Source organism: Notolabrus celidotus, chromosome 6, assembly GCF_009762535.1.
Source record: "Notolabrus celidotus isolate fNotCel1 chromosome 6, fNotCel1.pri, whole genome shotgun sequence".
In the NCBI taxonomy this organism is placed as follows: domain Eukaryota; kingdom Metazoa; phylum Chordata; class Actinopteri; order Labriformes; family Labridae; genus Notolabrus; species Notolabrus celidotus.
This window is the reverse complement of record NC_048277.1, coordinates 12764854-12792788: the sequence shown is the minus strand read 5'-3', so window position 1 is coordinate 12792788 and position 27935 is coordinate 12764854. Positions and strand designations below refer to the sequence as shown.

General features: G+C 39.1%; 1 protein-coding gene across 1 annotated transcript; it reads left to right on the top strand.

The window, feature by feature from the left end:
* On the top strand, window positions 1–27935 carry trhr2 (thyrotropin releasing hormone receptor 2). Its single transcript, XM_034684982.1, has 6 exons — window positions 1–171; window positions 5278–5985; window positions 7503–7635; window positions 7914–8065; window positions 9816–9939; window positions 21968–27935. Exons 2-6 carry the CDS (start codon window positions 5603–5605, stop codon window positions 22508–22510), a joined length of 1335 nt encoding a protein of 444 aa, XP_034540873.1. The 5' UTR covers window positions 1–171; window positions 5278–5602; the 3' UTR covers window positions 22511–27935.

Below are 27935 nucleotides of genomic sequence, written 5' to 3'. Positions count from 1 at the left end.
GTAGCGGCTGGACGCAGTGTTGTACAGTCTTTAGACAACAGCATGAGTGTGCTGCCGACCCAGCTTTAATCTACGACTGAAGAGAAACACACAGGAGAAGCACAGACATTTATTTTTTAAGGAGGGAAGCCGGTGTCAAGAAGATGAGGAAACAGATCCAAAGACAAAGAGGTACGCAAAGTATTTTTGTTCTGCAAACGAGTTTTAATAATTAGAAGTTTACGCTCACTTGTGTCTGTTTCTTGATTGCTGTGATTATCATGCCGAATCATGCTGTTTCCACTGATGGTTATTATATCAAATAACTGTTTGACAAAACAAAAGGAATATATGAAATTAGATTTGAAGTGATAATATGAAAGAAAAACACATACCTAATCTTGCATACTGGAAAGGAAAAATTTCCTTTAAATTATTTTAGTTGTTTTAAGCGTTATTATTTGTTGTTTGGTCATATCTATCAAATAAGTTTAATTTTCAATATTTTCCTATACATTATCTTTTACCAGACATTATGTCATAGTGTATTCTTACATATGATTTTCCTCAGATCTGCATTACTTGAATGACATTTTCTTAAATACAAGCAGTTTATTATTATATTTATAATTATTTTAATCATTAATATTCATAGTATTGCAAAACCATGCTATGGGAAAGTTAGACATACATACATTCTAAATCCATTCATTGAAGTTCTTTGTTTTGCATCATGAAATGTTCCACTGCTCCAAATGTATATGAGACATATTTCTTTAACCGTCAAAAGGTGTTAGTTACTGTTTTCAAACATGTACTTGTCCATTATGATTAACGCTTATCTTTTATCTTTTATAAGCTGTTTCATTTATCAAATTGACAGTGCTGTACAATTACGCCACTGATACAACACTGCTGTTTACTACTAACCACTCTGCAGTGAAGCAGTTGTGGGCGTGTTGTCTGTTCTCTTTCTCTACCACATTTTCGAATAACTAATGACCTCAATATTACCTCTGAAAGATCGACTCAGATGCCAGATTCTCATCATCATGTGTCCAGACAGACAAGACAGAGCCAAATTTTTTTCTCACACTGGGAATTTTCTATTAATAAGAAGCAGCAGAGCTCATTTAAGATGCATAATAACTGACTAAATGCAACTGAGGACTTAAACACGAGAGGATCAGCTTGAACTTTGATGGCCGCAAAAGAGATGAGGGTTCCCTTGAAATCAGCCGCAGTAAGCCCAATTTAATTTGGTGGGCTTCAACAGTAGGAATTACAAAAAATGACTCTCATCAGACAAGGTTCCCTCTATGCTAGACTGTTGTATAATCTGCTGGGATATATAACAAGTGATCAGTAATGTATTATGACATACAAATAGGTCTCTAAGTAGAAAGTCAGTCTTGTGTTCAACCCAAAATCTATACACATAACCTGTTAGGGGTACTACATATAGTCAGATAATGGATATTAGAGACTGATATGATACAGATGATTTAACATTCATAGTTTGTTAATTATTAATGACTATAATTATGTATTTATTTGAATTATGGTCAAAACCATCTCCTGAGACAGACTATGATGTTCTGATACATATGCTGCAGACAGCACTAAGTGTGCTTTAATTTAAGCATCAAGAGTGCCCTCTTCTGGAAATTGTATGTTATGGCTACCATTCCTAAATTACCCAAAGCATTGTATTCTCCATTACATGTTCTCTACAAAAACTTTCACACTCTATCTATAATTTTATTTCTTCCCTTAACCTTTGCATGAAACCCATACGTGGGTATTAAATAGGGTTCAAGTTCAGGTTCAGGCTCCAGTAGCACTCAGCTTTGTCCAGTGTAACACAGAGTGATTCCACTCTTATGTATGCATGCTAAAAATGAAGCTACAGCCAGAGTCAATACTGCTGTGATGCCTCACCATTATTCGTTGCCCATCATGCTTTGCATTTGACTGATAAAACATGCAAATGTCATGTGTTTATGTTGTTGGTGCTCGTAGCTGGAGGTTGTTGTTTGATGCAGTAAGATGTCACTTTTTATTAGTTTTGTTGTCCCCTGTTACTTCTGATCGTAACTGAGGAGACTGTTCATCATTGAGGAGACATGATTCCTGCAGAACATTGAAAGTGTGTGGAGACATTTTTTTCCCCTGTAGGGAGAATCAGAAATGAGACAATATGTTAATAGCAACGCCCTTTCTCTATTCATAAGCAACATGGAACATTATCATAGCTAAAAATGTCCTGCTGACTTTGTTGCTGACTCTGAGCATTTTATGTCAAGTATCGTATGTCATGACTGTTCCTATCCAATGAAGCATTTCAGTTCTGTTTAGTGTTACAGTTAGTGACAGCTCAGCTTGCAGCCCCCGAAGCCCTGCTAAAAAGAGTTGGACAGATGCAGATTTTTTACAGTACTACATAAGTCAGTGTTTTACTGCTTTTAAAAGTGGGTCAGTTTTTCTTCTCTTCCCCTTTGCTGACCAAAGTTGCTCCCAAAAAAACAACTTTTTAAACAGTGATTGATGAAGGGCCATAAGGGTTATTCCTGCGTTTCTCTTTGGAACCCCCCTAAAAAGCTGAAAGATTGATGGGAAATGGGTCGATTCTGGGTTTACTGGCTAGAATTTTGACTGTCAGGAGGCAGCTTCTGTGGGAAGTGAGATACAATTAAAAGTCCTGCAACCAAGCATTGTCCCTCTCTCCCTCAGTCGGGGTTTATTTATCGTTAGAAATGTTCAGAAGCTGGATTGATGGATGTGAAACGTAAAGAGGAGTTGTAACAGCCTGATTGAGAGCAGAGTAGTTAAATTAAGTCACTTTTCATTTCCACCTCAATTTATTAAAGGCAGCCCTCAGGAGGAAAGATGAGACAAAAGAGCAACAGACGCCTTGCAGAGCTTCACAGGCTTGCTGGCTGGTTAATTAGCTTCCAGCAGAATGAGAAACCTCAAACACAAAGCTCAGGATTCTTTGGATTATTAAAATGGTTAACATTGCCCTCTTCTAACCTCTGAATATTCTGAAGCAGTTAAAGGTTAATAAATGGCTTTAATCAGATATTCTCCTCTCTGTTCGAGACTTATAGGAATGTGGCTGTAACTGTAACAGAAATGCACTAGGAGGCATCATCAGTGCATAATGAGGAGAGAATAAACCCTGAATTTATTCTTGTGTTTACTCAGAATATTAGGTTTAAATGATCTTAATGCACTCATTGAAAGTTTTTATGCTGCCTTGAGATCAGTATCAGGACGTATTTGTTACACTGCATGCTCCGATGCACAAAAACGGCTCAACTGAATTTTCCCTGCTTGTGTCTATCCACGTCTTAATAAAGTTTCTCCAGGCACAGTTTCCGCTCTGGCTCTCAATCTGAGGCTTGCAGACTGACAGGGGAGCATTAGGGTGCTTCTGAAGGTCCTCAGGAAAAAGTTAATCCCTTTTTGATGGGTTAAATTGTAAACCATGAACAGTACAACAGCAGGGGGCATCAGGCTTGAAGCCTTGTTTAGAGTCATTCTGCAAGCTATCTACTTTGAGGGAAAGCTTTTGGCAGGGAATCCCTGTGCACTTTTAGTTGAGAAAAGAACATGATAATAGCTTTTCTACTCTAACCTGGACATTTGGCTAATTTGCTCTGACAAGAGTCTATTGCAGCCGTTACAGCTCGTCTGCCAGCTGCAATGTGAAGTGATCTACTGATGTAATTCCAAAAATGGTTATATCCATCAGTTATTGGGACCTTTTAAAAACTGTATATAAAAATAGGACTTCTACAAATAGAAGAGGAAATCCCCATAAACACAACACCATTATTTTTTTTCTACTTTTTTGGGGGTGGGGCACAGGTCAGACTAGAAACTAAGTCCACCCAAGTCAAGGACCACAACAGCCACTAGGTTGAACAACTTTCATGCCCTGAAAACCAACAATTCTATATATGATAGATCACATAAACACATAAATCTAAAAGTTGCAGTAGAATGTTGATGCATTTTTAAAGCCTCTAAGTCAACTGTAGTACTAGTCTACAAAAGATTAGTGTATCCACACCTGAGAATGCCGGAAAAAGGATTCATTCACAAATTATACACGGTATCTCCAAATCTGATGGTAAGATTAGACCCATTTGTCAACTATAATGGAGAATTAATTTTAACTTTTTGGCTTGCGTCCTTTCCTGTAGCACCTCAAACTCTGGGCATTAAACAGAAATTTAAATTCTCACTAACCAACTAGTCTTAAGGTTAGAAAATACTCAGAAAACTGACAATTTGTATAACATGGCTAAGGATCAGAGTCTGTGGGTAAATGATGTTAGATTAGCCTGCCAATTGTAGCTAGGGTTAGCAAAGTTAGCACCTTCAGCCTGCGGTCATCCTTGCAAGTCTAGCCCATATGCCTAGGCTCGTTACGGACTTCTCCAGTCGAGTGGTTGTATACCAGTTTAACCAGATACAACTGACATACAGCTTTATCTGCATTTCCTATATCATAACATGGCCAAACTATGCTGTGCTATTGGATTCCATCTTTCCTCTGTGCTTGTTAACATCCAGGTTGTAGGGCATTGTAGCATTATGGCAGTGGTCAATGGCAGCCACCAAAGCTGCAAACCCAGATAGTTCCAGGTGGCTGTGTTGTTGATTGGACACAACATGACCAGCATTTCGGCCTTCAATTGTAAAAATATTAATAATTGTTGTTGTTTAACCTACTTAACAATTCTGGTGCCGACTAGGCGTAAGGAGTCTTTTATACCTTAAGACGACTAAACGTGCACATCCTACTCACAAATAGCATCAAGCCAGGTCTGACTGCAAAAGATAAGCTCTTTCATGGAACATTCCCATGCACCATTAGCTTTACTCTAGTGGCCTCCTCAGGACAAAATGTCAGTTTTGTTTTAAAAATACTCCAGAGAAAATGAACTAAATGCTGGTTATTTCATGACATTATTCAAACTGCAGCAGTAGTTTTTCAAGCTGCTTCATTTGGGTGTATTTCAAACCACTAGCATACATTGTTCTGTAATTCTGACCCCTCCGTTTTGACCAACTTATGCTTAATTTCCTTGCACTGGATTTTTCATTCTTCCACCCTCATTTTATGAATCCTGTCTTGTCAGGGCAGCAGACACTCGAGGGAGTAACACAAACTCTGTGTGTTAACCTGTTTGACATTGATATATTAAAGTCCAAAGCTAACCCAAAGGTTATTTTCAATTCAAATCCCAGTTCATCCAATTAATTGAACTCATTTTCTCTTTCTAGGTGACTCAACGGGGGCCTGAGTGTTGGAATTATCATCACATTCAACATGCTTTTCTTTTTCAATTTGCTACGTTAGATAACAGGAAGACAGCGAACAACAGAAGAAAAGAACTTGTAGCTAGAAAATTAACAGCTGTTTCTTCTACTGTAGTGATAACTCAGACAAACCAGCCTCAAATGAAAGCTAATGCTCTGAATGGAGATGAAAAAAACATGGCAACAATCCAGAGTAAAGCCTCTCATCACTTTGCTTTATTTAAGTGAACAGAACCTGTGATTGACAAACACTTGGGATATAAAAAAAAAAGGCCAACTGATAGCAGACATGACTGACAACGTGAGCTCCAGAATCGACACCCCGACCAACATCTCTCTGAGTACCAGCGTCGCTGTCTCTGAGTCCTTGGAGTACAAGACGGTGTCTGTGTTCCTGGTACTGCTGGTTTGCTTTGTGGGCATCGTGGGAAACATAATGGTGGTTCTGGTCGTCTTCACAACGCGTCACATGAGGACACCTACTAACTGTTACCTGGTCAGCTTGGCTATCGCCGACCTGACGGTGCTGGTGGCGGCAGGTCTGCCAAACATCGCAGACAGTCTGACGGGTACGTGGGTGTTTGGCCACGCTGGCTGCCTGGGGATCACCTACCTGCAGTACCTCGGCATCAATGTGTCCTCCTGCTCCATCACTGCCTTCACCGTTGAGAGGTGAGGATGAACAAACAGCCATTGACAACTTTTCTTAATTGAGTGGTTCATGATATTCATTGATATGCTTTGACTGTTATGGATAAATATCTTACAAAGATTGCATATCTGGCAATTGACATTATCACGGGTGACAGAATAGGCAGGGGGAAAGGACCCAAATGCAAACAGTACAGGCAGACAAGTGATGAAGTGTCCAAACAAAAGATAACTGGTAGTATTTTGCAGGTTGGCATGCAGTTAAATGGTAACAGGAAACAGATGTGTGGTTAGGATGAGCGCAGACAGTTCTAAGAAACAAAGACCCAAGGTTTGAAGCTTATCACAGAAGCACATGTGAGAAAGAACTGGCAACCAAACAAAGGAAATGGTACGCTATCTGTGAAGTGATGGTGATGACGCAGACACGGGGAGCAGGTGAATGTCAGGTAACAGCAATACTGAATATAACGTGGATCAGGTGTGTGGCTCTGGAAATGAAGAAAAGTTTCCTGCTGTCTGGTAGAGAGGTAGAGAGCTGCAGGAGAAACAAAGAAGTAGACAATGGCCTGAAAGAAGAAAGCAGGATTGTGGCAGGAACTCAGAGTGTAACGTAGGGCAGAGGATGCAATAATGGAAAATTGTTTGTTTGTAGTCTAAATTGTTGCAAATGCAAGATTTTTTTAAATCTTAACCTTTCCACAAATATCACCCTAGATATACAGCAGATGCACTTTATATATGATAAAACAAAAAGGAATAAAACACATAGAGAATGAAAAATCTAAAACAGGTATTTTCTGGATTATGTATGATATCATTTATATTTCACATGTGGGTATGCTGTTTTTGGATGTTTCTGTGCCAAGATCTGGTTTATTATGTTGTATATATAGTTGGTATGCTATCATACAAATACCAGTGTGTCACTACTGCATTGCTCTAGTGTAATTCAGCATAGGGTCCAGAGGGCAAATTGTCAACCCTGGGTTAATAATGCCAGGGGTCAGTGGTGTCAGCTCATCCAATCGTACTTTCTCACATATACTACATGCCATAAAATAGGCATGCTTTATGCTTGTTTATACCAAATGGTTATTGCTAAAACTGGCAACCTGCTGTCTAGACCTGCTGTTTACATCTGGAGTAGGGGTGGGAATTGTTGGGTAACTGTGGATATAATAGGTTACAATACATTATGGTCAGTCAGACTTTTACATGACAAAGCCTTGTGGTGGTGAAATTATTACTCAAACATGTCTTATTCACAGAAAAGAAAAATGTCAATTGAACTATGAAACATTGTTAAGGAGCCTTAAGAGGATGTTCAGGAAATTCTTCACATATTAGATTCGGCCGTCTCTTTTCTCTCTACGCAGAAAACAACAAATAAGTCCTGGGCATAACCCTGGCAATAATCTAAAGAACTGACTCACTATATTTTTAATTATCTCACCAACTACGGGATGAATATATGAATATCCTGAATGTACAGTTTGACAATGTGTTTGAATTCCTAACTGCCTGTTCGTATTCAGGTACATAGCTATCTGCCATCCGATGAAGGCTCAGACCGTGTGCACAGTGTCCAGGGCAAAGCGGATCATTGGCGGGGTCTGGATCTTCACCTGCATCTATTGCATGTTGTGGTTCTTCCTGGTTGATATTCAGGTGAGAGAACCCTATTTTGTATCACATATGTACTACCCAAGAACAACAGATGAGAAGAGAAATACGTCTTTTTTTGTATCATTCTGTGGCTAATGCTGTTAAAACGGAGGGGGATACAAAATGTTTCTGTATATGAGTCAACAACAAAGAAAAAAATATATATGATAACTTTTTAATACAAATACAGGTCCAGCTGGTGGCGATGTAAAAGCTTTCGAGGACTGTGCTTTATCTAGGAGCATGTTTTTACAGCATCTCTGTAACTGTGTGCTGTTCAGGTCAGCCAGGATGGACATGTGCAGTGTGGCTACAGAGTGAAACGTGAGCTCTACCTGCCCATCTACCTCATCGACTTTGCCATATTTTACGTCATCCCGCTGCTCCTCGCTATTGTGCTGTATGGCCTCATAGCACGGATCCTCTACCTCAGGTACAGCAAACGTTTTTTTTTAAACCATTTGACCGCAGAATAGGTGTCCTCTTGGATGTACTTGTTGTAAATAAAAGATGATAAAGTGGCATCTAGGGTGTCATGATGGAGGCAGTGATGCAGTGCATATTGGCTTCCTTATGTGACAGAGAATCAATCTCAAGGTCGAAAACCACAGTTCCTCAAATGTCCACTTGAGGCAGTCCCCAGAAGCAAGTTACCAGTTGGTGTTGGATGTTGACTCATTACAGGGACTTGGTCTGCATCTTTCAGTTTTCTGTTTTAGCAGGCAGCTGTTGAAGGTGGAAAAGCTATTACAAGCTCGCTGTACATAGTAAGCAAGCCCAGGACCAATCAGTAGGTAGTTAACAAGTAGGTGGCTGCTATCAGGGGCACCAAATGAAGGAGAACATTTAAGATGATTATGTGGTTGTTACAATGTCAATGTCAATACAATATTTTTATGCCAGGCAGCTGCCAGGCAGCTAAAGACACAGATTTGTCCCTGCTCAGGAGTTGGTGGTGACCATAAAAGAGCAAAAAGAAAGTGAACATCTAACCTAAATCCACTGGATTTACAACTTTAATAGTGTATCTGTTACTGCTATATTGGTAACTGTTGCTGACAGGTTTAAGATTTCCCTTTCAAAGCCTTTTTTAAATCAATTACTGTAAGTTTGCAGTTGTGCGTATTAGACTCCCTATTGGGGTATACTCCCACATATCCAATACAGAAGGAATATACAATATATCTAAATATTCCAGGTTCATTTTGACATTTTCTAAAATATCAAGGTGGTTGATGACAAAAAAACTAAGAGTTTTTACATTTTACTTATGATTGGCATACAACGCTACATGAGGCCTCAGCAGAGACTTCATTGAAAATAGCCTCTGGCAGTAAACAGTCATGGATTTTCAAACTGATTGTTTTTTTGTTTTAGTCCTCTCCCTTGCAATCTGAGTGGCTGCTTCAAGTTCAGAGTAAATAACCACATAGGATATGAATAATTAGCTATTTGTATCAATTGGTATTTACATATTTGTGCTGCATTTATACCTATAAAAAATGCTGCTGCACAGTCATTTACCTCAACACTGTAAAGCCTCTTTTACACATGCACTGTAGCCCTGAAAATGTTCCTTACTTGTGAATACAAACATCTGAATCTGCTGACTACAACATTATCTGGACTTTCACTGACACTGATAATCTCCCTCTGTGAGGTACATGTGGAGAAGTTCCTGAAAATGTCAGGCCTTGAATTGAATTTGAACTATCTAGAAAATGTTAGGAGTGCATACTTAAAAGGACTAGTTTCTCTGGATATATGTGGTAAAATAATGATCAGAAAAACATTCATTTGATGTTGCTGAAGTCTGACCAAGATCTTGAAAAATTCAAAATTTGTCTAACAACTTGTTAGCTCCTCAGGCTGCTCTTACATCTGTGATGGAAACTGCCTTTTTGGCTCATTGCTTGCCAGCTTTAAATGTTCGCAGAAACCAACATTTCTGCCACAGTGTCAACAGGCAGAGGTGCAATGTGCCGGATTAGGCATGATGTGTGGTCGGGCTCTTCCTGTTTTTGCTTTTGCAATTGAGAATTAATCACAGATGTCGTACAATTTAACCAATAGGCATCAAGTATTTAATTTAACCCGATAATGAATACATTGTGAACAAACCACCAGCCCCCTGGTTTGTGTCTGAGATGATGCATGCTCTAACCTGCTGCTTCGGTCTGCAGCCCTCTGCCCAACCACCCTGACACCAGTGCCACCACTCTGCGGCGGAGCTGTCGTGAAGCCTCTGAAGCAGGGAAGGGAGGACGCCCCGGTCGGACAAAAAGCGCACTTTCTTCCAGGAAACAGGTGTGTCTCACTTGCACTCCTCCCATTGACCTCTTCTGTGCTCTTCTTTCTTGCTCTTATCTGTCAAGTAATTGCTGTGTGATATAGCTCCTGCAACATTTTACCCCTGTCACCTCTTTGGTTGTGTGTGTTTGATGGGAATACGGAGGCCATGATTCCCTTTTAACAGTGCTGATGATGTTGTTGCCTCAGAGAAGGGTCCTCTTGTTGGTTTTGTCAGCTCTCTGTCCTGTCTCTTACAAGGCCCTGGAGGTAATAGTGGTGGTAATGGCTTCTTTTCCTCAGCCTGAGCATCTCTCATAGATGCGTCTCTGTGAATCTCGCTCTCATCCAGATTGCACTGAATGCTCTTCAGTGCTACTTTGTCTATGTGCCATTGGATGGAGAAAACATTCTCCCAGGGTTTTTTAGTCTTAAAAGCATTTACCTTTGAAAGCCTTTACCTATGAAAGAGGGTTATAAAAAGGTTCTTTAGACCAGAAGGGTTGTGTTTTGTGTCTACATTCTGATTTTTAAAAGGTACATGATAGTTGAAAAGCCTGAGATTCTTGTCCTCTGTAATAGCACAAGATTCATCTTATCCTTTTATAAACATTTTTGCATTCACATATTTACTTAATAACATATCTGAACAACAGAAAAAAATATGTATGCAAACTGAAACTTCTCCCCTAACTCTGATAAGTTATTACATCACTGTTCCTCTGAAGATTATTTTACATTTGCAACATAAGAAAACAATAGCAGGTCTTGCGCCTTGCTACTACCCCAACTCACACACATGCTCACACATTAGTTCCTCAGTATGCTTCACATTAAGTGCTTACTTTAACCCTTAATGTACTTCAAAGGGAAATATGTTAAATTTGCACAAACTGTTCACTTCTAAATTTCTTTTTTGATTTTGATTATTTTTTGATAACAGGTGTTAAAGCAACGTTCATGTAATGAAATCTCCAACATTACCTCACCAGGTTCATACATTTCCATGCTGTTTGATTTAAAGAACAGAGAGATGGTGGATGTATGCGTTAATCAAGCTTCTCCCCCTTGTAGAATAACATCACTGACAAGACAGTTTCCAATTATAAGGCCGGACTCTCATTTAGAGACAGAGTTCTGGGGTTTGATATGTCACAGTAACACGTTTCCTGGTGTCAGTTCTTCTGAAATTCTAACAATCTCTCAGTTTCTTAGCTGTGAGAGTTCACTGACATGCTGTCACTCAGCCAGTTCTCTCTGTAACTATCAAACCACAAAGCGTGACCTTTATGGGAGAACGGTAAACTTTCAACAAACAGGTTTGCTCTTACAGCTTACTGTCTGGTCTTTCACAACATGTTATACCAAGTATTGGAAATGTTGTTAAAATGTGTTAATAGCTTGCTTAGTAATACACAATAAAACCTCTTCACAGAATGTACATACATCACATTATTGAAATGACCCTGTCAATGTCAGGCTGTCAAGTGTAAGAAAGCTGTGAGGTGGAAAGAGCCACTTTGCATTTTGGACCTGCAGTATTTTTTTTATTGTAAATTCTAATTTTCTCAGAGGTAGGACTTGCACTCAACTATTTGGGCTGTATTTCAACCGACTGTTGGTGGCTTTCTTTCCATTTAAATGTGGTACATTCTCTATGCTGGTTGACTCTCGTTGTTGGTTTTGCTTGTGGGTGCCTCGATACCCAGTGATGGCTGTAATTCACCATGAACCATGACAACACATCACAAACAGAAGGGAAACCTTTAGCAAATAAACACATTATAATTAATGAATAAATGAATGAAAATATAAGCTTTACAATTTTTAAAAGAAAGAATAAAACATCCAATCAATTATAGATCTTGACACAAGATCTTTTTTGGTGAAATACATTGAATGTAAGATAAATGAATGTTCTTGGCTAACATGGGGCACCTTTTTATAGTCAAACCAATATTTTTATTGTGTAGTGAATACCTCAGTATGCTATCCTCGAACCTCTGCTGCTCTCCATGAAGCCCTCGATGAACCCTCTTCCTGGATGAATGTTTGGCTGCACTGTTAAATATTCAGGAGTTTCTCTTTTTAATGCCATTCTTCTGGTGTTTGAGTATTTGTTACCCCAAAAATGTTCTTATTCATTAAAGTCTATGTAGTGGATAATGTTTGGTGAGTGGGAGGTGTAATGGTAATTTCGGTCCTTTGTGTTCAACTGCTTGAGCTGCATCTCCTGCTTTCTCACCAAGATACCAGGTCCTTTTGTGTTTTCAATTTTGATGTCTAGACCTCCTAAACCTCCCGCCTGAATACACAACCCTGTCCTGGTGCCGATACCTGCAGCAGACAAAGATTGTGAAACATACCTTAGGTGGCGTTCCTCAGGTATAAATGGTTGGATCTCCCCATGCTTGGGGACAAAGGAAATAAAACCTTGTCGGCCGGCAGAAGTCTCTATTTCATTATTCAACAGTAACAGGAAAAACTTCCACAACAGTGGTTATGTGGAATAGAATCCTGACAGGAGGGGGCAGGACCCTGATGAAAAGGGGCGTATCTTAGCTAGAAAAGCTGTTGCCATGGTGGAATTCGGATGGCAATGGTTTCTTATCAGCTTCCTTTTTGATAAGACAAGACAAAGACTAACAAGCTCTTCTCCCACAGTAGTATTAGCATTACTTATCATTGTTTGCACTGTGCCATTGGCCTAGCAGTCCAAGTGCGCCCGGTGTACGTTGGCTGTATTCCTTATTGTAGCAGTTGCTGGTTTGACTCCAAGACCATTTGCTGCATGTTTTCCCCTACTCCCCACACTTCCTTTCACCCCGTTGGTCTTCCTGTCCAATATAGGCCAAAATAACGAAAAACAAACAAACAAACAAATACATTTAATCATTTAGTTTCTAGTTTCCATGGGGCATAGCAACGATTGAAGTGAGAAACAAATGTAAGAATCCAAATTTGAATTAAAAACCCATTTTCTGTTAAGATCCTCCAGCAATTGGACTCTTAAAATATCAACCTAAGCCATGAGCACTTTTAGACGGCATACTCTGATTGAGTGTAGTTGCCACAAAGGATGATAAAGCATCTATTTACTGCTGCAGGATGAGGTGATTTACCACAATCAAAAAAACTTTTTTTTCATTTATGAGTCAGAAACACCTGGAAATAAGTCAAAATTGAGTCAAAGTTGCAACATCATTCTTCAAACAATGTCCATTAACCTTTTAAACCTTTAGTGCTTTACCATCCTGGGCACCTTTTACCATATGTTGTTTCTGTGTCACTGTGCAGGGAAACAGAACCAGGAGTGACTGAACCCTCATGTGAGAGCAGAAAGGAGATCTTAATCTCATGTGTTGAAGGGGCTCCATCTAGGAGCTGAACATTTGCATAATGTGATTTGGGATTTACATTGAAGTGTGCTTAGTAGCGCAGATGATTTCACTCACAGTTCTTCAAGAGGCACTTCATACTCTTTCATTCATCTTTTGATAGGCTGCCTTAATCTGATGGGAGTTTGATAAACGTGTGAGTGCCAAAGAATGGCACTTTTGTGATTGTAGATTAATACAGTGTGGTGTGAGATAGTATAGTTATGATATCTGAGAGTTTTTTCACGCCTCTGATCTCCTCAAGTGCATAGTAGAAATGTGGAATCTTGTTGCCCCAGGTGATTCTTAGGTTCAGCGAGGTGAACTGTGCGCCCGTAACTGCAATCAGACTTGTAGGATGATGTGTTGAGCAAAAAGTTTGATTTCCTTATAATGCCACATTCAACTATCCACCGTATTATTATAAACATGAAATGCACGCTCAAAATGTCAGCCAATGCTTTTCTTCTGATTATCGCCGCACCAAGGTAATTAGATTGCTCTCCTCCCCACCTAATCGTGTTCAATTAAAGGCTTTGTTGTGCTGACTTTTCCTTTTTTATCAGCCTGCTGAGGTAGCTCTCACTGGCTTAACACTTCAGGCATGGACACCAAGCCTTATCTCGATTAAAATTTGCCGAGAGGAAGCATGCAAATATAATACCTGGCATTAACCTGCTGCACTTTGTTTTGCCATTTTTCTCTCTCTGGTTTGAAAATGGATGCTAGCGGAGCAAGAAGCAACCAAGCGTTGGCTGAATTATTGCGGCAGAGTGGAGGTGGGTTGTAAACTTTGAAATGGCTGCAGATGGAGGGCTTGGTGATGGGGTCAGGCAGGCAGGCAGGGGGAAGGTGTGTAGCATTATTTGTGACTGATAAGACTAATCACTTGAGTCTTACGGGCTGACTGGCTCTATTCCCCCATTGTTGTTTCCCAGGGGTTCAGAAATGTCTGAGCCGTTTCCATGGTCACAAGGCGGTGATGGGGTGGGGTGAGGAGGAGGAGGGTCAAGGCATGCTTAGTGGGTTGTACACACACCAAAACACACACACGCTTGCAATATGTTGACTTAGAGGTTAAATATAATTGCTGTTCATTAAGCTCTGTTGGTTTGCTGCTGTGTGAATGTGTAAGTGTTATGTTTCCATAACTACTCGCCTCTCAGGAGAGGTTTCAGGAGATTGTTTGGATTTTCTGGATTCAATATCAAAGTAAAAATCACAAATATTGTATTAAAACACATTTTCTGGCAGACATTTGAAGGCAGTCAAAACATTTTTCTGGCTGCTACAAAGACGTCAGTTGTGAAAGGACTCTGTGGGGAGTATGCAGGCTGCAGCTTAACACTTGAATGCCAAACTTTCTACCCTTACAAAATGAATTCTAAGAATCAGTGGTATAGGAGTTCTCTTCGATTGAAAATAAAAAATATTCTGTTTTGAATAAGTCAATGCCACTCCTTTTTTTATGCCAATAGGGCGATTAATTGTTTATGCTCTTTCACGTTGGCTTTTATCATTAGTTAGTCCAGATTGAAAATCTATAATCAAAGGTGTCATTATAAAGCAGCATAATGATTGACTTGGAGAGAATGTCCCACACTTTCGAAGGACTAAACCTTTGATAGCTCAGAGATTAAAGCATCATTTAGCAGGGTGGGGACAGCACCCCCTTTCTATCTGACACATGCTGTAGTAGAGCTGAAAATCAGCTCACTGGCTGAGTCGTGTCCGATCATGGATTAATCTCTCTTATCTTAACACACTGTCACCAATCATCCTGTAAATAAGCTGCGCTGCCATCACTGTTTTCTCCGTGACCGTTATTTTTCCATTTATATTACCTTGAATAGGCCGACTACTCTGACTGAACAGACCTACGCTTGCTCCTTCCTCTGCATAAAAGTTACACTCAGGTGTAACACAAACAGGGTTTAAGTCTAACTGGTGAAAAGTGATTAACTTTCAGCCATAAATAGGACATAGGGCTGTACCCGGGCATACACCAGCTTGTGTTCATAAACGTTGTCACGTAAAAATATTCGTTACGTAGCATATGGAAAGGACAGCTGTGAGTCTGCACTCTAACTGAAACTAAAATGTGAAGACTGAAACTGAACCCTACCTTTACACCCGACATTTTCCTGCTTGCCCCGTTGTAAGATTTCTGCCAGAAGATGGGTTTAGCTGACGTGTGAATGCAGCAGATACATGTACAGAAAATGATCTGCCTGCAAGTGAGAGGAGGTGATGATGTTTGTTTTACAGGACTGGGGTCTCATTAAAAAATCTTGAGTACACAAAACAGGGCTTCAAAATTTATTCCAATTTTTTATCCACCAGGTTTGTGATCTATAAAAACAAACTTGACTGGAAAATGTGTGCACTGGTAAGCGAACTCTGACCCACATGTACATTCGTGTTGGAAGCAGGGGGAAATGGCAAGGTGATGACTTCAGCGTGCGCTGAGTCTGATCATATTTTGATGGCTTTTAAACATGTTGTTCCACCATTAAATATCCAGACCCATGTCATCATAATCACTAACATCAGCATATTTGATTTGTACTTGTGACTAGAGTGGGTAGTTTCTTGTATGACATTAAAAGATATAAACATGTCTTAAAGTCTAGCAAAATATTTAATCAGCTTTGTCTCACCTTCACATTCATCCAAAGCACAGAGAAGAAAACCACATTTAATCATCAGTGGTTTAAAAACCAAAGTAACATTAAATGACGGAAGTTAAGCCACAGGCTGCTCTCACACATTTATTAAGCTACATATTCTCTAGCTGTGTGAGTTAAGGCTGATTTATACTTCTGCGTCGAATCGACGGCGTAGCCTACGCCGTAGGTCCGCGTAGCTCCCGTACCTACGCAGAGGCCTATGCACGTAGCTGACGTGCACCTCCTCCAAAATGTAACTACGCGTAGAGCCGACGCGGACCGCAAGCTCTGTGATTGGTCCGCTCGACGGCTTTGTCTTTCCCGCATTCACAGCACTTCCGGGATCCCAGACATCGGCCACACATCGGCCGTGTATTTCATCTCCTCCACTCTATTCTTCATGTAATCATGTCTGTATGATAAACAGCAACATGTATCAGCTGTAGATTAACTTAACACGCTCTGAATCGATGTGGAAAAGTAAACAGAGATCGTAGCAGGACCGGAAGCAGGCGACCGGCTATCAGAGAGACAGCACTGCCCTCAAGCGTTTCGGAGGAGAATTGCTGCGCGACACGGACACATCGACGCAGAAGTATGTGGGGCTCATGTCTGCGTCAGCCTTTGCTGCGTAGGGGCGACGCAGAAGTATAAATCAGCCTTTAGTCTCAGCCTCTAGCAGAATTGAGGACATGGTAGCAACCCTGAGCTGTTCGTGGGGGACTTATTTTAGGAACCCCAGCCCAGAGCAGTGTTGTTGCTTTGTCTTTAACATTGATTATCTGACCTTTTGCCTAAGACACGCCGCTGTAGCCACAGTCTTTTTAAAATGGTCTGTATTCAAACAATCAATAAAACATGGTCCCAAGTGCATGAAAAAGTGCCGTTCAAGCGTTAGGCAGACATGCACGTTCGGGGAGGCAGGGATCTTGGAACCGTCAATAAAATATTCCTTCATGCAGTGTTTCGAGTGACTGGAATCAGCAGCAAACACAAAGTGATGTCCTTTGCCCAGGGGAAACTAACTGACAGACCTCTTAGCTGAGTCTGTAAGAACCCAGAGATTTTCTCTTCCTGCCACAAGTCGAACTAAGAGACTGTGTTGGGTGCTTGTCGCCCCCTTAAGCATCTACAGCTCTCCCACTTGGGAGCTTCAAGCTGGTCAGAAGGTGCCACATCTCATGAGCCCATCCTTGAGAGTAGTTCAGATGAACTGAAAAAACACAAAGAGGCACAGATTGTTATTGTTTGAGATGATGACAAACCGTATGTGGGAGAAACAGAGAGAACACATGTTGAAGAGGAGCTGCAATGGAACTGTAAGAAACATTTTGAAAGAAAAATGCTTTTGTCTGGCATCAAAATCAGACACCTCAGTAAAATGGTCAGTGGAATATCACAGCCAAAGCTGAAAGATGTTCTGTCTCATTCTTTTTTTTGTCTAACAATACAAAACCTTAAGATGTATTTACTAAAGCAGATAATACATTTAATTCTAAGTAGCGTGTTTGTGTTTGAGGGAAGCTTGCTTGGTCTTGTTCTACGTCCCTCTTTCTGTTACAAACAGAGCATGAGGTGAACCTTCCTGTGATGGTTGATCTTACCGTCTGGATATTATGCCCTTCATAAAGCAGGAAGTCAGTGGGCCCATTAACCCAGCAGTCACTTTCTGCTTAGTCAAGATAACAACAGCAATGTCAACAGCAATGCCCTTGAGCACACTTCTTTTCATCACCAACAGCTCCATGGCATCATTCTCCTACTTGCATATTTACTGTTTGTTCTAATCTGGCACTGGGCATGAAAATACTTTCGGTACAATACTTTGTGCTTGGTCTTAGACGAAACCTGATTTCAATAGATGGCAATCATGATTGAGTCAGATTTATGGTTGCTTACTTTAAACTACTTACCTGTGCTTCTACCTTTGATACCCACTCAGCATCAGAACAACTCCAACTGACCACAACCCCTCTGCGTCTTACATTGCTCACAAGGTGAAACAGAAGCCCAACAAGAACATACAATTTAAAAAAGGCTATTGACAAGTGCTTTAGACCAAATTAGCTCAATTAGCATGGTGGCTACAGCTGTTCAAATCCACCAGGGACATAAATGAGACACTTTGTTTTACATTGCATTTATTTTTCCACAGTTTTAAAGTCATTGAGACCTGCTAAATGTCTCACTGACACCTTGAATGTCTTGAGTGCTGGGCCAGCAGCACTTTATCTCAATTAGGAAAACTAATATAACTTTATGTGGGAGTTGAACAGGACATCGGCTTCTTAGCAGTTTCGCATAAGTGTGCATCTGACAATTTTGGAGGGGCATGAAAGTATGGGGCATTTATTGATGTTCAAGGTGGTAGTATTCTTTAACTCCAGGAGAATTTGTGAAACAATCACACAGAAGTGCTGACATTTCAATCAAAAACAGATGTAGATTTAGTATAAACACCAACTTCTGTTTTTTGAATCAGGGATAATAACTTAAAGAGCTCTGAGCTGTTTCTGTAGAACCAAGAAATCTGCACTGCCAACAAGTCGAGCAAACCGAGTTTCACCTTGTCTGGGCTAGCTTTGGGGCCCCGTGCCCAGTCAAGTGACCAGGATCCTCTGCAGAAGTGCCCTGTAGCTCTTAAACTGGAGAGCCCAGTCTGAAGACAATACATCTTATCAGTCTGCCCTTGAGACAAGTTCAGACAGGAGGGAAAATACACAGAGAGACAGTTTGTTTTTGTTTGCTATCATTTCCAACCATCGTTGTGAAGATCATGGAAATGTATGATGAGGAGTAGCTGCAGGTGAAGTGTAAGAAACAACTTGAAAAGAAATATGCAAATCCAACTGTTTTCTATTGACACAAAGAGTTTGTGAAATAACAGAGCCACAGCAGTGCAGGTGTTTTTTTTACACTCTGGCATTAGAATAACTTATGTTCAAGGAAAGTCTGAACAGCCTGTTGCTTATTACAATAGTTTTTAAATAAATGAGACAAGGTGTTCAGGGTCTGCAGGCTTCAAAAGAGACAACCAAACTAGAAATAAGTGATTCTGACACAAAAACAGATGTGTGAACTGTGAGCCTATGACCATGAACCTAGAGAGATACAACTGTCATGAGAGGGCCTTTAGTTTTCAGATCCTAAAAAGTCTTCAAAGTAAGACTGAGCTGTAATAACACAAAGTCATTACAGTATCAGCCAGACTATGCTCAGCATTTGTTGCTTAAAAGCATCTTAAACCAATATCAACATTTACAGTGTGAGTAAGTAAGTAAGTAAGTAAGTAAGGATCTTAAATTGAATTCTGAATTTGATTGGCAGCCAATGTACAGAGAATAAAATGGGGGTGATGTGGGATTTCTTACTGGACCTGGTTAGCAGTCTTGTGGCAGCATTTTGGATCAATTGTAGGCGGTCAAGAGAAGATTTATTGAGGCTGGTGAGAAGGGAATTGGAATAATCCAGCTTTGAAGGAATAATGCATGAACCAGCATTTCTAACTCTGAGTGTGACCTAACTTTTGCTATGTTTCTTAAGAAGAACAGGTTAGTGATTTAATGTGTTGGTCAAAAACATTCCATGATCAAAAATTACACTGAGATTTTTTATTTATTTATTTTTACAGAGGAAGAAACAATCCTCAACCCTGGCTGCATTGCTGTCAAAGGCCATAATTAGGACCTCTGTATTTTTAGTATTTAACTGAAGGTACTTGCCGTTCATCCAGTCCTGTATGGCAGTCAGACAGTTGAGCAGACAAGACAGTTTTTCAGTGTCATCAGGCTTAAAAGAAATATGCAGTTGAATGCAGCAGTTGATAGCCTAGCTCTGGTGCCGACACCTAAGCCAGAGCTGACCGACATCCCCTGTGGGTAATACACTCTCTATTGACAAGTACCTTCATAAAAACTGAACCATCTCTTTAACTCTTTTACTTATTGTATTTGATGTTTTTTGTATTACATATCCTGATATGGTATGGTTGGTCCTTATATGACGTATCCAGCAATGGGACATTCAAAAAACAAAAATCTGCCTAACGTGGAATAAAGCATCTTTAACAGTCTTATGAAATTTCAACATATTCAGTTAATCTCAAATATATTGACAGATTGAAGAGCGATACAAAAATGCATTATTCTACAAAGTAAAATACTAAATCTCAACAAAGTCATAAGAAACAGTGATAATAAAATGACTTTCATCAGCCCATTTTCATTTTAGGGTACTCATACGACTACTGTAAACCTGAACAAAGGATCTTAATTATGTTTAAATCAGTAAACTCTTAATTTTTAGTTATATGTCAACCATTTACATTTTCTACACAATAACTAAAGGTAGATAGTTAAAGCTTAAATAGCAACAGTAATTAAATATGAAGACTTCTGACTTGTAAATATAATCTACGTTTTTCGCTTTGTTATATTCTCTGAACTATTTTGGATTAGTCTGGTTTCTTCCATTTACTTGCCTTTGCATCGTTTTTATGTCTTAATCAGATTCAAATGACACATCTGGCTAAGAGGCCTCTGTTAGCCCCATGTGATAATCCACTCAGCGAGACACAGTTATTTATTGGTATTTAACCTCCATTCACACACACACACATGCACACGCACACGCACGCACACACACACACACACACACACACACACACACACACACACACTATAGGATTCTCCAACACAGTGCACATACACACAAAAGGTCTCTTTGGTATTTATTTATGAATACACAGTGTGTTGATGATGTCTCAAATAATAATCAGTAATCACAGCTAATCACAGAAATTATAATCTTACAGAGGCGGGCTTTGGAGCTTTGGCACAAACGACTAGCTACTGGAGCATTTCACACACATTTCACGTTCATAGTTTGTTGATTGCAAAAGTGGAATTTAAACATTTTCCAAGTCTCTGTTAATTTTCAGCTTGATTTCACAAGTTAGAGTAATTTAAACCACTGTGTTCACTCACTGGGAGGGGATGTAGTTTTCACATCAGTAAACCATGACAATCAAAAAAGAACAAGGCCAAGGCTCAGTATGTACACTCAATTGTATTCATAATTTTAGTTGCACTTTAGGAAGTGTTGGATTGTTGGTTTTTGGACTTAATATTGTGTGCAAATCAATATCAAAAATGGAGGAAGCAGACCACCTATATAAGGAACAGGAGGGGTCAGAGGGAACGATTGCACTTTAAGAAATATCTACAGTTATATGATATTACATTTACAACAGCATGTACCTTTAGCCTGACAAAAGCCCCCCCAAAAGAAGAAGAAGAAGAGTCAAAAGACGATAACAAAATGGCGACGCTGTAGAAGATCATTCATGTATCTGTTAAGAAAGAGGCAAATAAAGAGTTGCAGACTGCGGTGGTGGACCGAGAATTCATTTTTCAAAGAATGATTTGTGTTTCGTGTTTTATACAGTCTGTGATTTGAACTATTAGCACCACTGCCCAACACTGCCTCCATGATTTGTTGTGGTACTACAACATTTGATCCATATCTGCAAGCTTGCAAAAACATGCAGAAATGTGGATGAAATGAACCCAAAGTATGTAGGCTTCGTCCGAAAGCGTATCTAATGAAGAGCACAAATTAGCCTTAACAGTCACATGCCGCTCACACTGTGTGAGGTCTTTGTACTAATAATGGGATGTTGAAAAACAGAGAGAGGAGACAGAAAAGGATTACATCATCAGCAAGGCAACACATGCCAGTTTTTTCATATATCAGCTCAGTTCGAAACTTCATAGACTTTCTACTTGTGGAGTGTTAATGTCAGGTAAAAAGGTTAAAAGAACTCAGACCTTTCCGTTCTCTGGTGGTGATTCTTCTGAGTAGTTTTAGGAAATGTGAAGTAGTGCAGTATATGTGTGAAAGGGGCTGAATTTTTCAGGAAACATGGTGGCTCTACAAGACCATAAATCACGCCTGCTTTAGTACATTTTAATGAACCTTGTCTCTGCTTCTTCCATTCAGGTGACAAAGATGCTGGCAGTTGTGGTGATCCTTTTCGCTCTTCTGTGGATGCCCTACCGCACTCTCGTCTTGATAAACTCTTTTGTCTCCACACCCTACCTGGACGCCTGGTTCATCCTGTTTTGCCGGACATGCATCTACGCCAACAGCGCCATAAACCCTGTGATATACAACGCCATGTCACAGAAGTTTCGCTCAGCTTTCCGTGGGCTTTACCGTTGTCAGCAGCCGGACGTAAATCAGAGGACACTGTCGCTGATCCAGACTGGATTCAGTACCGTCCGAGACCCCCGAACATCCCAGGCCAACAGCAATGGAACAAATGAAAAGACAAGAAAAGCCTTCCTGAGCACCACCGCTGATATGGCCACAATGCAGAATGGGAACAGTCATCAAGAGACTAAAACGCTCAGTGACAGGAACGCAGACCACCTCATTGGTATAAGCTCAACTACGTTTGGTTCAGCTCCAACGAGTGATGACAAGTCTGACTGGCCCTCATCAAACGATACTGAAATCAATGATGAGCAAGAGAATGTGTAATAACATTCTTGTTAACATAGTAGGAAGTCTACTAATTTGTGTAATCACTGAATTTCAACAAGAAAAAAATCAACAGCGTTGTTTCCATCAAATGATGAAACAGCTTTCTCCCTCATGGACATGATCAACTTCAGTTTATGACTAAAGAGAGAAGAAACCTGAGACCTGCATCATGTTATGATTCAACAGCACTAGACTTTGTCTTGATCAGTGACATTCAGGTACACACATTGCACCGAAACAGTATTTTTTGACCTCAACATATTTTGGGATTTGCACGTCCAAATGTTTGTGAAAGAGCGAGGCTGCATATTTGTACATAAAGCTACTATTTTACATTTTTATCCACCAAAACTTCACATCAGATTTGATCTATTTTTTTTTTTAAGTAGCATGGCTATAATGAATTTCTGAAATCTCTTTTTGGTTTTGATGTGGTAAAGGTCACATGATGACCTATTTGCTTTCAAAAAGACTGCATGGGATGCATTTTCAATTGAACATCTCTGATTTGCGAAGAAGAAATTTGACATGAAACACTTTGGTGGATAAAAGGAAGACAAATTATTTTTTGAACATTGCCTTGACCCTTGCAAGCACTTAGTATTATAATTGCTCATGTTTTCTCAGCTGTCATAGGATTCACCCTGTAAACCTTGGATTGAAAGCTTGGATATAGCATGAAAATTAAAAAAGCAGTTCAATACAGCTCTGAGAAATACACACAAAAAGCTTTTATTATTCATTTTTATTAAAACACTAACTTAAACAGAAGATTAATAATTAATTTGGAGGGATTTTTACTTCAAAAATAGTGACAAAGATCAGGTAGGAGATTATTGATTGGGATTAACTCCTTTTTCCTAATTTCTGTCCAAAACACAAAGTGATTAAAGACAGTGAGTCAAAGTGACTGTAAACTGAAAATAGACCGCTTCAAGAATAATGTTATAATCCTAAAATCGGTACTTGGTATCCCTTTTTGAGGAAGCAGAAATTTTGAAGACAAAACTTCTACTCACTGTCTCATTAAAGTTGAATTTAGAAGTAACTAAATAGACACATAATATTAACTAACAAAACTACTTCACAAAAATAACATCTTACAAGGAAAAGGGGACCATAAGTCAACTGCTGTTGTTGCTTTTACTTCTGGATCAATCAAGTCTCCCAAACTATGTCCCATAATTGTTTGACCTATCTGTTACCCCAGACTTCTACCCTCCATACTCTTTATGCTACAAGTAGCCCAGAGCAGATGAAATCATATGTTAGGGGTTAGTGTTAAAATGGTACCTGTAGCTCTATACTTCATAATATATGGGAGTGCAGATGTTAATTTGCTCTAAGCTCAATCTGGTACTATGCATCAAATTGTACCATTTATCTTCAATATTGTATTTTCACATCCCTTTATAAATACATAAAATTAAATGAATTTACTACATGGGCCTCTGACAAAATCTTCTATTTCTAATCTTTAAAAAATCATACATCTGTGTATTTCCAGTACCTGGCGCTGTTTATGTCCATGCTTTGGTATTTACCATAAACTATAGAAAACAGAGACATAGTCTCAGTGACTTGATTTCTGAAGAGGTATTATGAAGCATATTTACCAGTGTCATCATATTGGAAATTGGTCCAACTAATTGTTATTCAATCTAGAAACAGGCAAAGAGTTGGAGTTGAGGCCATAGGATTGCTGCAGGGAAAACACCTGTCAGTCAAAGCAGCCATGTTTCTAGTTATGCAAATGTCTGCATAACACTTAGTTTTGATTTATTGAAAAGAGAAGTGTTTAAAAAAGGTTTTTCTCCAGGCTCTGAACATTGTTAATTCTGCTGTCCTTTAGGCAGCGTATTTTTCAAGCATTTTTGCCTTTATTAGATAGGACAGCTAAAAAGGTGAGAAAGGTGCCTCAGGGTAGCGCACTTAAATTACCAAAGAGGCATTTTAATCTGGGATTTGATGGGAATCCTCGTCTGTGGCAGCAGCCTCATGTGGATACTCGAGAAACTGCAGTTTTTTGCACTTATCCAGAATGGCTCCATTGGATGTTGTCACTTTGTAATTGCAACAGCACAACTATTGTGCATGACATTTAAAAATGTTGCTGACAATGAGCAGATGCCTACACAACATACAAACACTATGTTAATGTCACGTTGGGTAACAAACAAGGAAGGAGGAACCACATGCAGACAAGAAGATTAATTAAACAAAATGTGCAAAAGGTACAAACAAAAACTTATTTTAAATGTCAAAGCAAACTAAATACAAAAAGTTCCCAAAAGAAAAACACAAGGGAATACAAGAACACAACAGGCATAAAATGCCAAGACAGAAGGGAGGAATTGCAGAGACTAAATATACAATGGGTAATCAAACACAGGTGTGAAACAAGGCACAGGTGAAACTAATCAGAGAGGGGCACACATTCACAGAAGAGGGAAAACTCCATTATTCTCTGTAGAGTCAACATTTTTTCTTGTCAGGGATGTTGGGTAGAAAAATGTCAACATGAAGATTTGCTGAGTTCATGTTGGCATTTACATAGCAGGATTTAACATGTTGTTACGACTGTAAAGGGTTATCTCAAGGGGACTCCTCTCTGCTATGTATAGCTGAAGAAAGTTAATTTGTTCATTTGGACTCCTTAGCAACTGACCTGCGTTAACTGCTTGCACACTTATCATCTGTCACTGGTAAATACCTGTTCATTTGACTTTCCTAAAGATATTCTTTATTCTGTCCTGTACATTAGGTTTCGGGTCACATGCCAGAAATCCACATTGAGACATCACACCTTTAATCAATTCTTTCTTTGTTTTTGCTGCATTTGCTTTCTAGCAATGATCCTGCTGAGTTGGTTAAAGTGGCTAGATATAAATGTTTACTGTTATTTGAAGCTTTTTTACTTGAGTTTTTTGTAAATGTATTGTTCGCTACATTGAGGTGTTTTGTATTTTTCAGAGGACTGTGAAATAATATACAAAATTTTTTGTTCATTTAAACTAGTTTTTTTTTCTTTTTTTTTGGAGGAACAGATCTAATATTTGGGACTTTGTGTGGAAGAAAAAAATGTCCAGAATGTTTTTTCAGACTAATTTTTTTTTTTTTTTAAAGACAACAAGTCTATTTTAAGATGTTGATTTCCAAAAATTAGTTCCAATGTAAATTCCAATGCATTAGTGGAACACAAGTTTTCAGTGTTAGTAATCAGTGAGGTACTCAGAGAAAAATGGCAAGTCTTTGCTTCCATAAACCTGTCCTACAAGTCAGCCAACCCTTTAATTGATCTGAACACCAGTTGCCATATGTACAAGCTTTTTGGGTCTATTGTGCTAATGCTATAGCGCTTTCACATACACAATTACAGTGTAAACAATATGTTGAAAGATCATAGTCTCCTGTCATTGCCATCTAAGAAAATGAGTGTAAATAACTTTTCATTCAAGATGAATTAGCCTTTTATCCAGTTGACACTGTTGGACGAAGTTGTGATCCCAAGCACTGGGGGATTATGGGAAATTTTAGACTCTACCAAACTACGCTCTTAAAGCCCCTGTGAGGAGTTTTAAGCTAGTTGAAAAACAGACCACCAGCAACATGACTGACAAATTGACTGTAATCTTAAATGCCTGTAACCAGTGAGAGAGAAGAGCTATCACTTTGTCCAAAGGGGGCGCCAAACATGGAACAAACAGAAAGTTTAAAGAACAAAATGCATGTAAATATGGCATACATTATTGTGATCCTTTGTTTTCTGTTATAGTTACTGTAAACTTTTGTATTTGGACAGTGTTATGTGTAGTTTTTAAGTAATGAATCCTTTAGTTTTTTTTAAACTGTAATTTTTGAAAATGCCCTGCATGTATGCACTGACCGTGATGAATATTGTTGGCTTATTGATCTAATTAGTGCATTTAGTTTTTTTTAGTATTCTCCCAAATGTTTATATTTGCCTACAGGGTTATTTATTTATTTACTTATATGTTATTTTCAGTCCCTCCGATGGTCAAACGCATGAAACAAGTCTCTAAAACATAAAAACGTTGAGAGACGATTATAGTTTGGTTAGGCTGAGGAAAATGATTGGTACTTGAGTAAATTGGTATGCTTATGCTTATTTTATCATATTATTATCTTATTATCTTAGTTATCAAGCACATTCTTACTATAATATAAGTTATTTATGTATTCATATTTGACTTTTGCTTTCACATTGTGGTCAAACACCCTGGATGAAAATCTTGTTTGAGCAAGGCATTACGCCTGGCTAACGCCCTCAACAGACTTTACTGTTTATTATACTACGTCACCTGACTTACACTTTTTCACTGATTATACTTCTTATAGAGTTTGATGACTATAGCTCATATTAATCTGTTTCACAGACAACCCCCACACTGTTTATCTTCAGTCCTGCTAAAAAGAAATGTGACACATTTCTGTACTTAAAGCTGCTGTTGGTAGGAATGGTGTAAAAAACGTTTGAGAAAAGGTCATAATGCCCACCGGTACTCATCGGTAGGTGGAGAAATTTGAGACTATTGCAAAATCTCTGCGTTTTCCAATGCCTTTGTATCAAGCAATGTTATTATTCCCCTCATTCCCGTTATGATGGACCAATCATAGATAATCTAAAAACATTCAAAGTCCCCCTCTCTCTGAAAAGATGTTTACTCTGTGACTACCAACAGCAGCTTTAACGCTGTGAGGTGCATTAGATTGTTTCCTGGCCTATTTGGAGGGGTATAGACATAATAAGAAATAAACACAACAATAAAATGATTGCCCTATGAATGTCCTAAGCTGCTACAGACTACCTTGCAGCAGTCTGGAATTTTTAAATGAAGTTGATAAAGTCAGGTTGACCATTTTTTTGTTGACATTTTTTTGCTGTCAGCATTTTTGCAGTTGTTTACAAGAAAATTGTGGAGCAGGTAAAAAGGTAATGAATTACAGATTGGGCCTTATCTTACAAACACATGGTAGCACACACCCCAGCTGCCATTGACCTGTTTGATGCAGTGGTCTTATTGTTACAAGCGGTTGTGTTATGCTAGTAGCATGTTAACTTCAGCCCATCTGTGCACCCAGGGGTATGTTGGACCTTAATATGTATATTGACCGTTTTATTGGTGTTACTTTGAGAAATTATTTTCACTGTGTTAATATTTGTCTATATTTATAGATTTATGTGGGCACGTGCATGAATTGCTTATCAGAATGGAAAAGAGTGAATTGCAATTCAGGTACAGCCAATTATAAAGTCCCAGATTCATTAAGTTTCTGACAGTCTAGAGAGAGATAAGAGTGGAGGAAGAAGAGTTAAAACAGTTGTAAAATGCTAGCACAGAGCACAGTGACTCAGCTACTTATTCCTGCACTGTGCACTTGATAAAACACTTTGAAACAA

Bases quoted from the DNA above. Each gene is read 5' to 3' on its own strand.
- trhr2 (XM_034684982.1), top strand. From the start codon at position 5,603: ATGACTGACAACGTGAGCTCCAGAATCGACACCCCGACCAACATCTCT. The intron at 7,636-7,913 runs GTGAGAGAACCC...TGTGCTGTTCAG, and splicing joins TCTTCCTGGTTGATATTCAG to GTCAGCCAGGATGGACATGT. The intron at 9,940-21,967 runs GTGTGTCTCACT...TCTTCCATTCAG, and splicing joins CACTTTCTTCCAGGAAACAG to GTGACAAAGATGCTGGCAGT.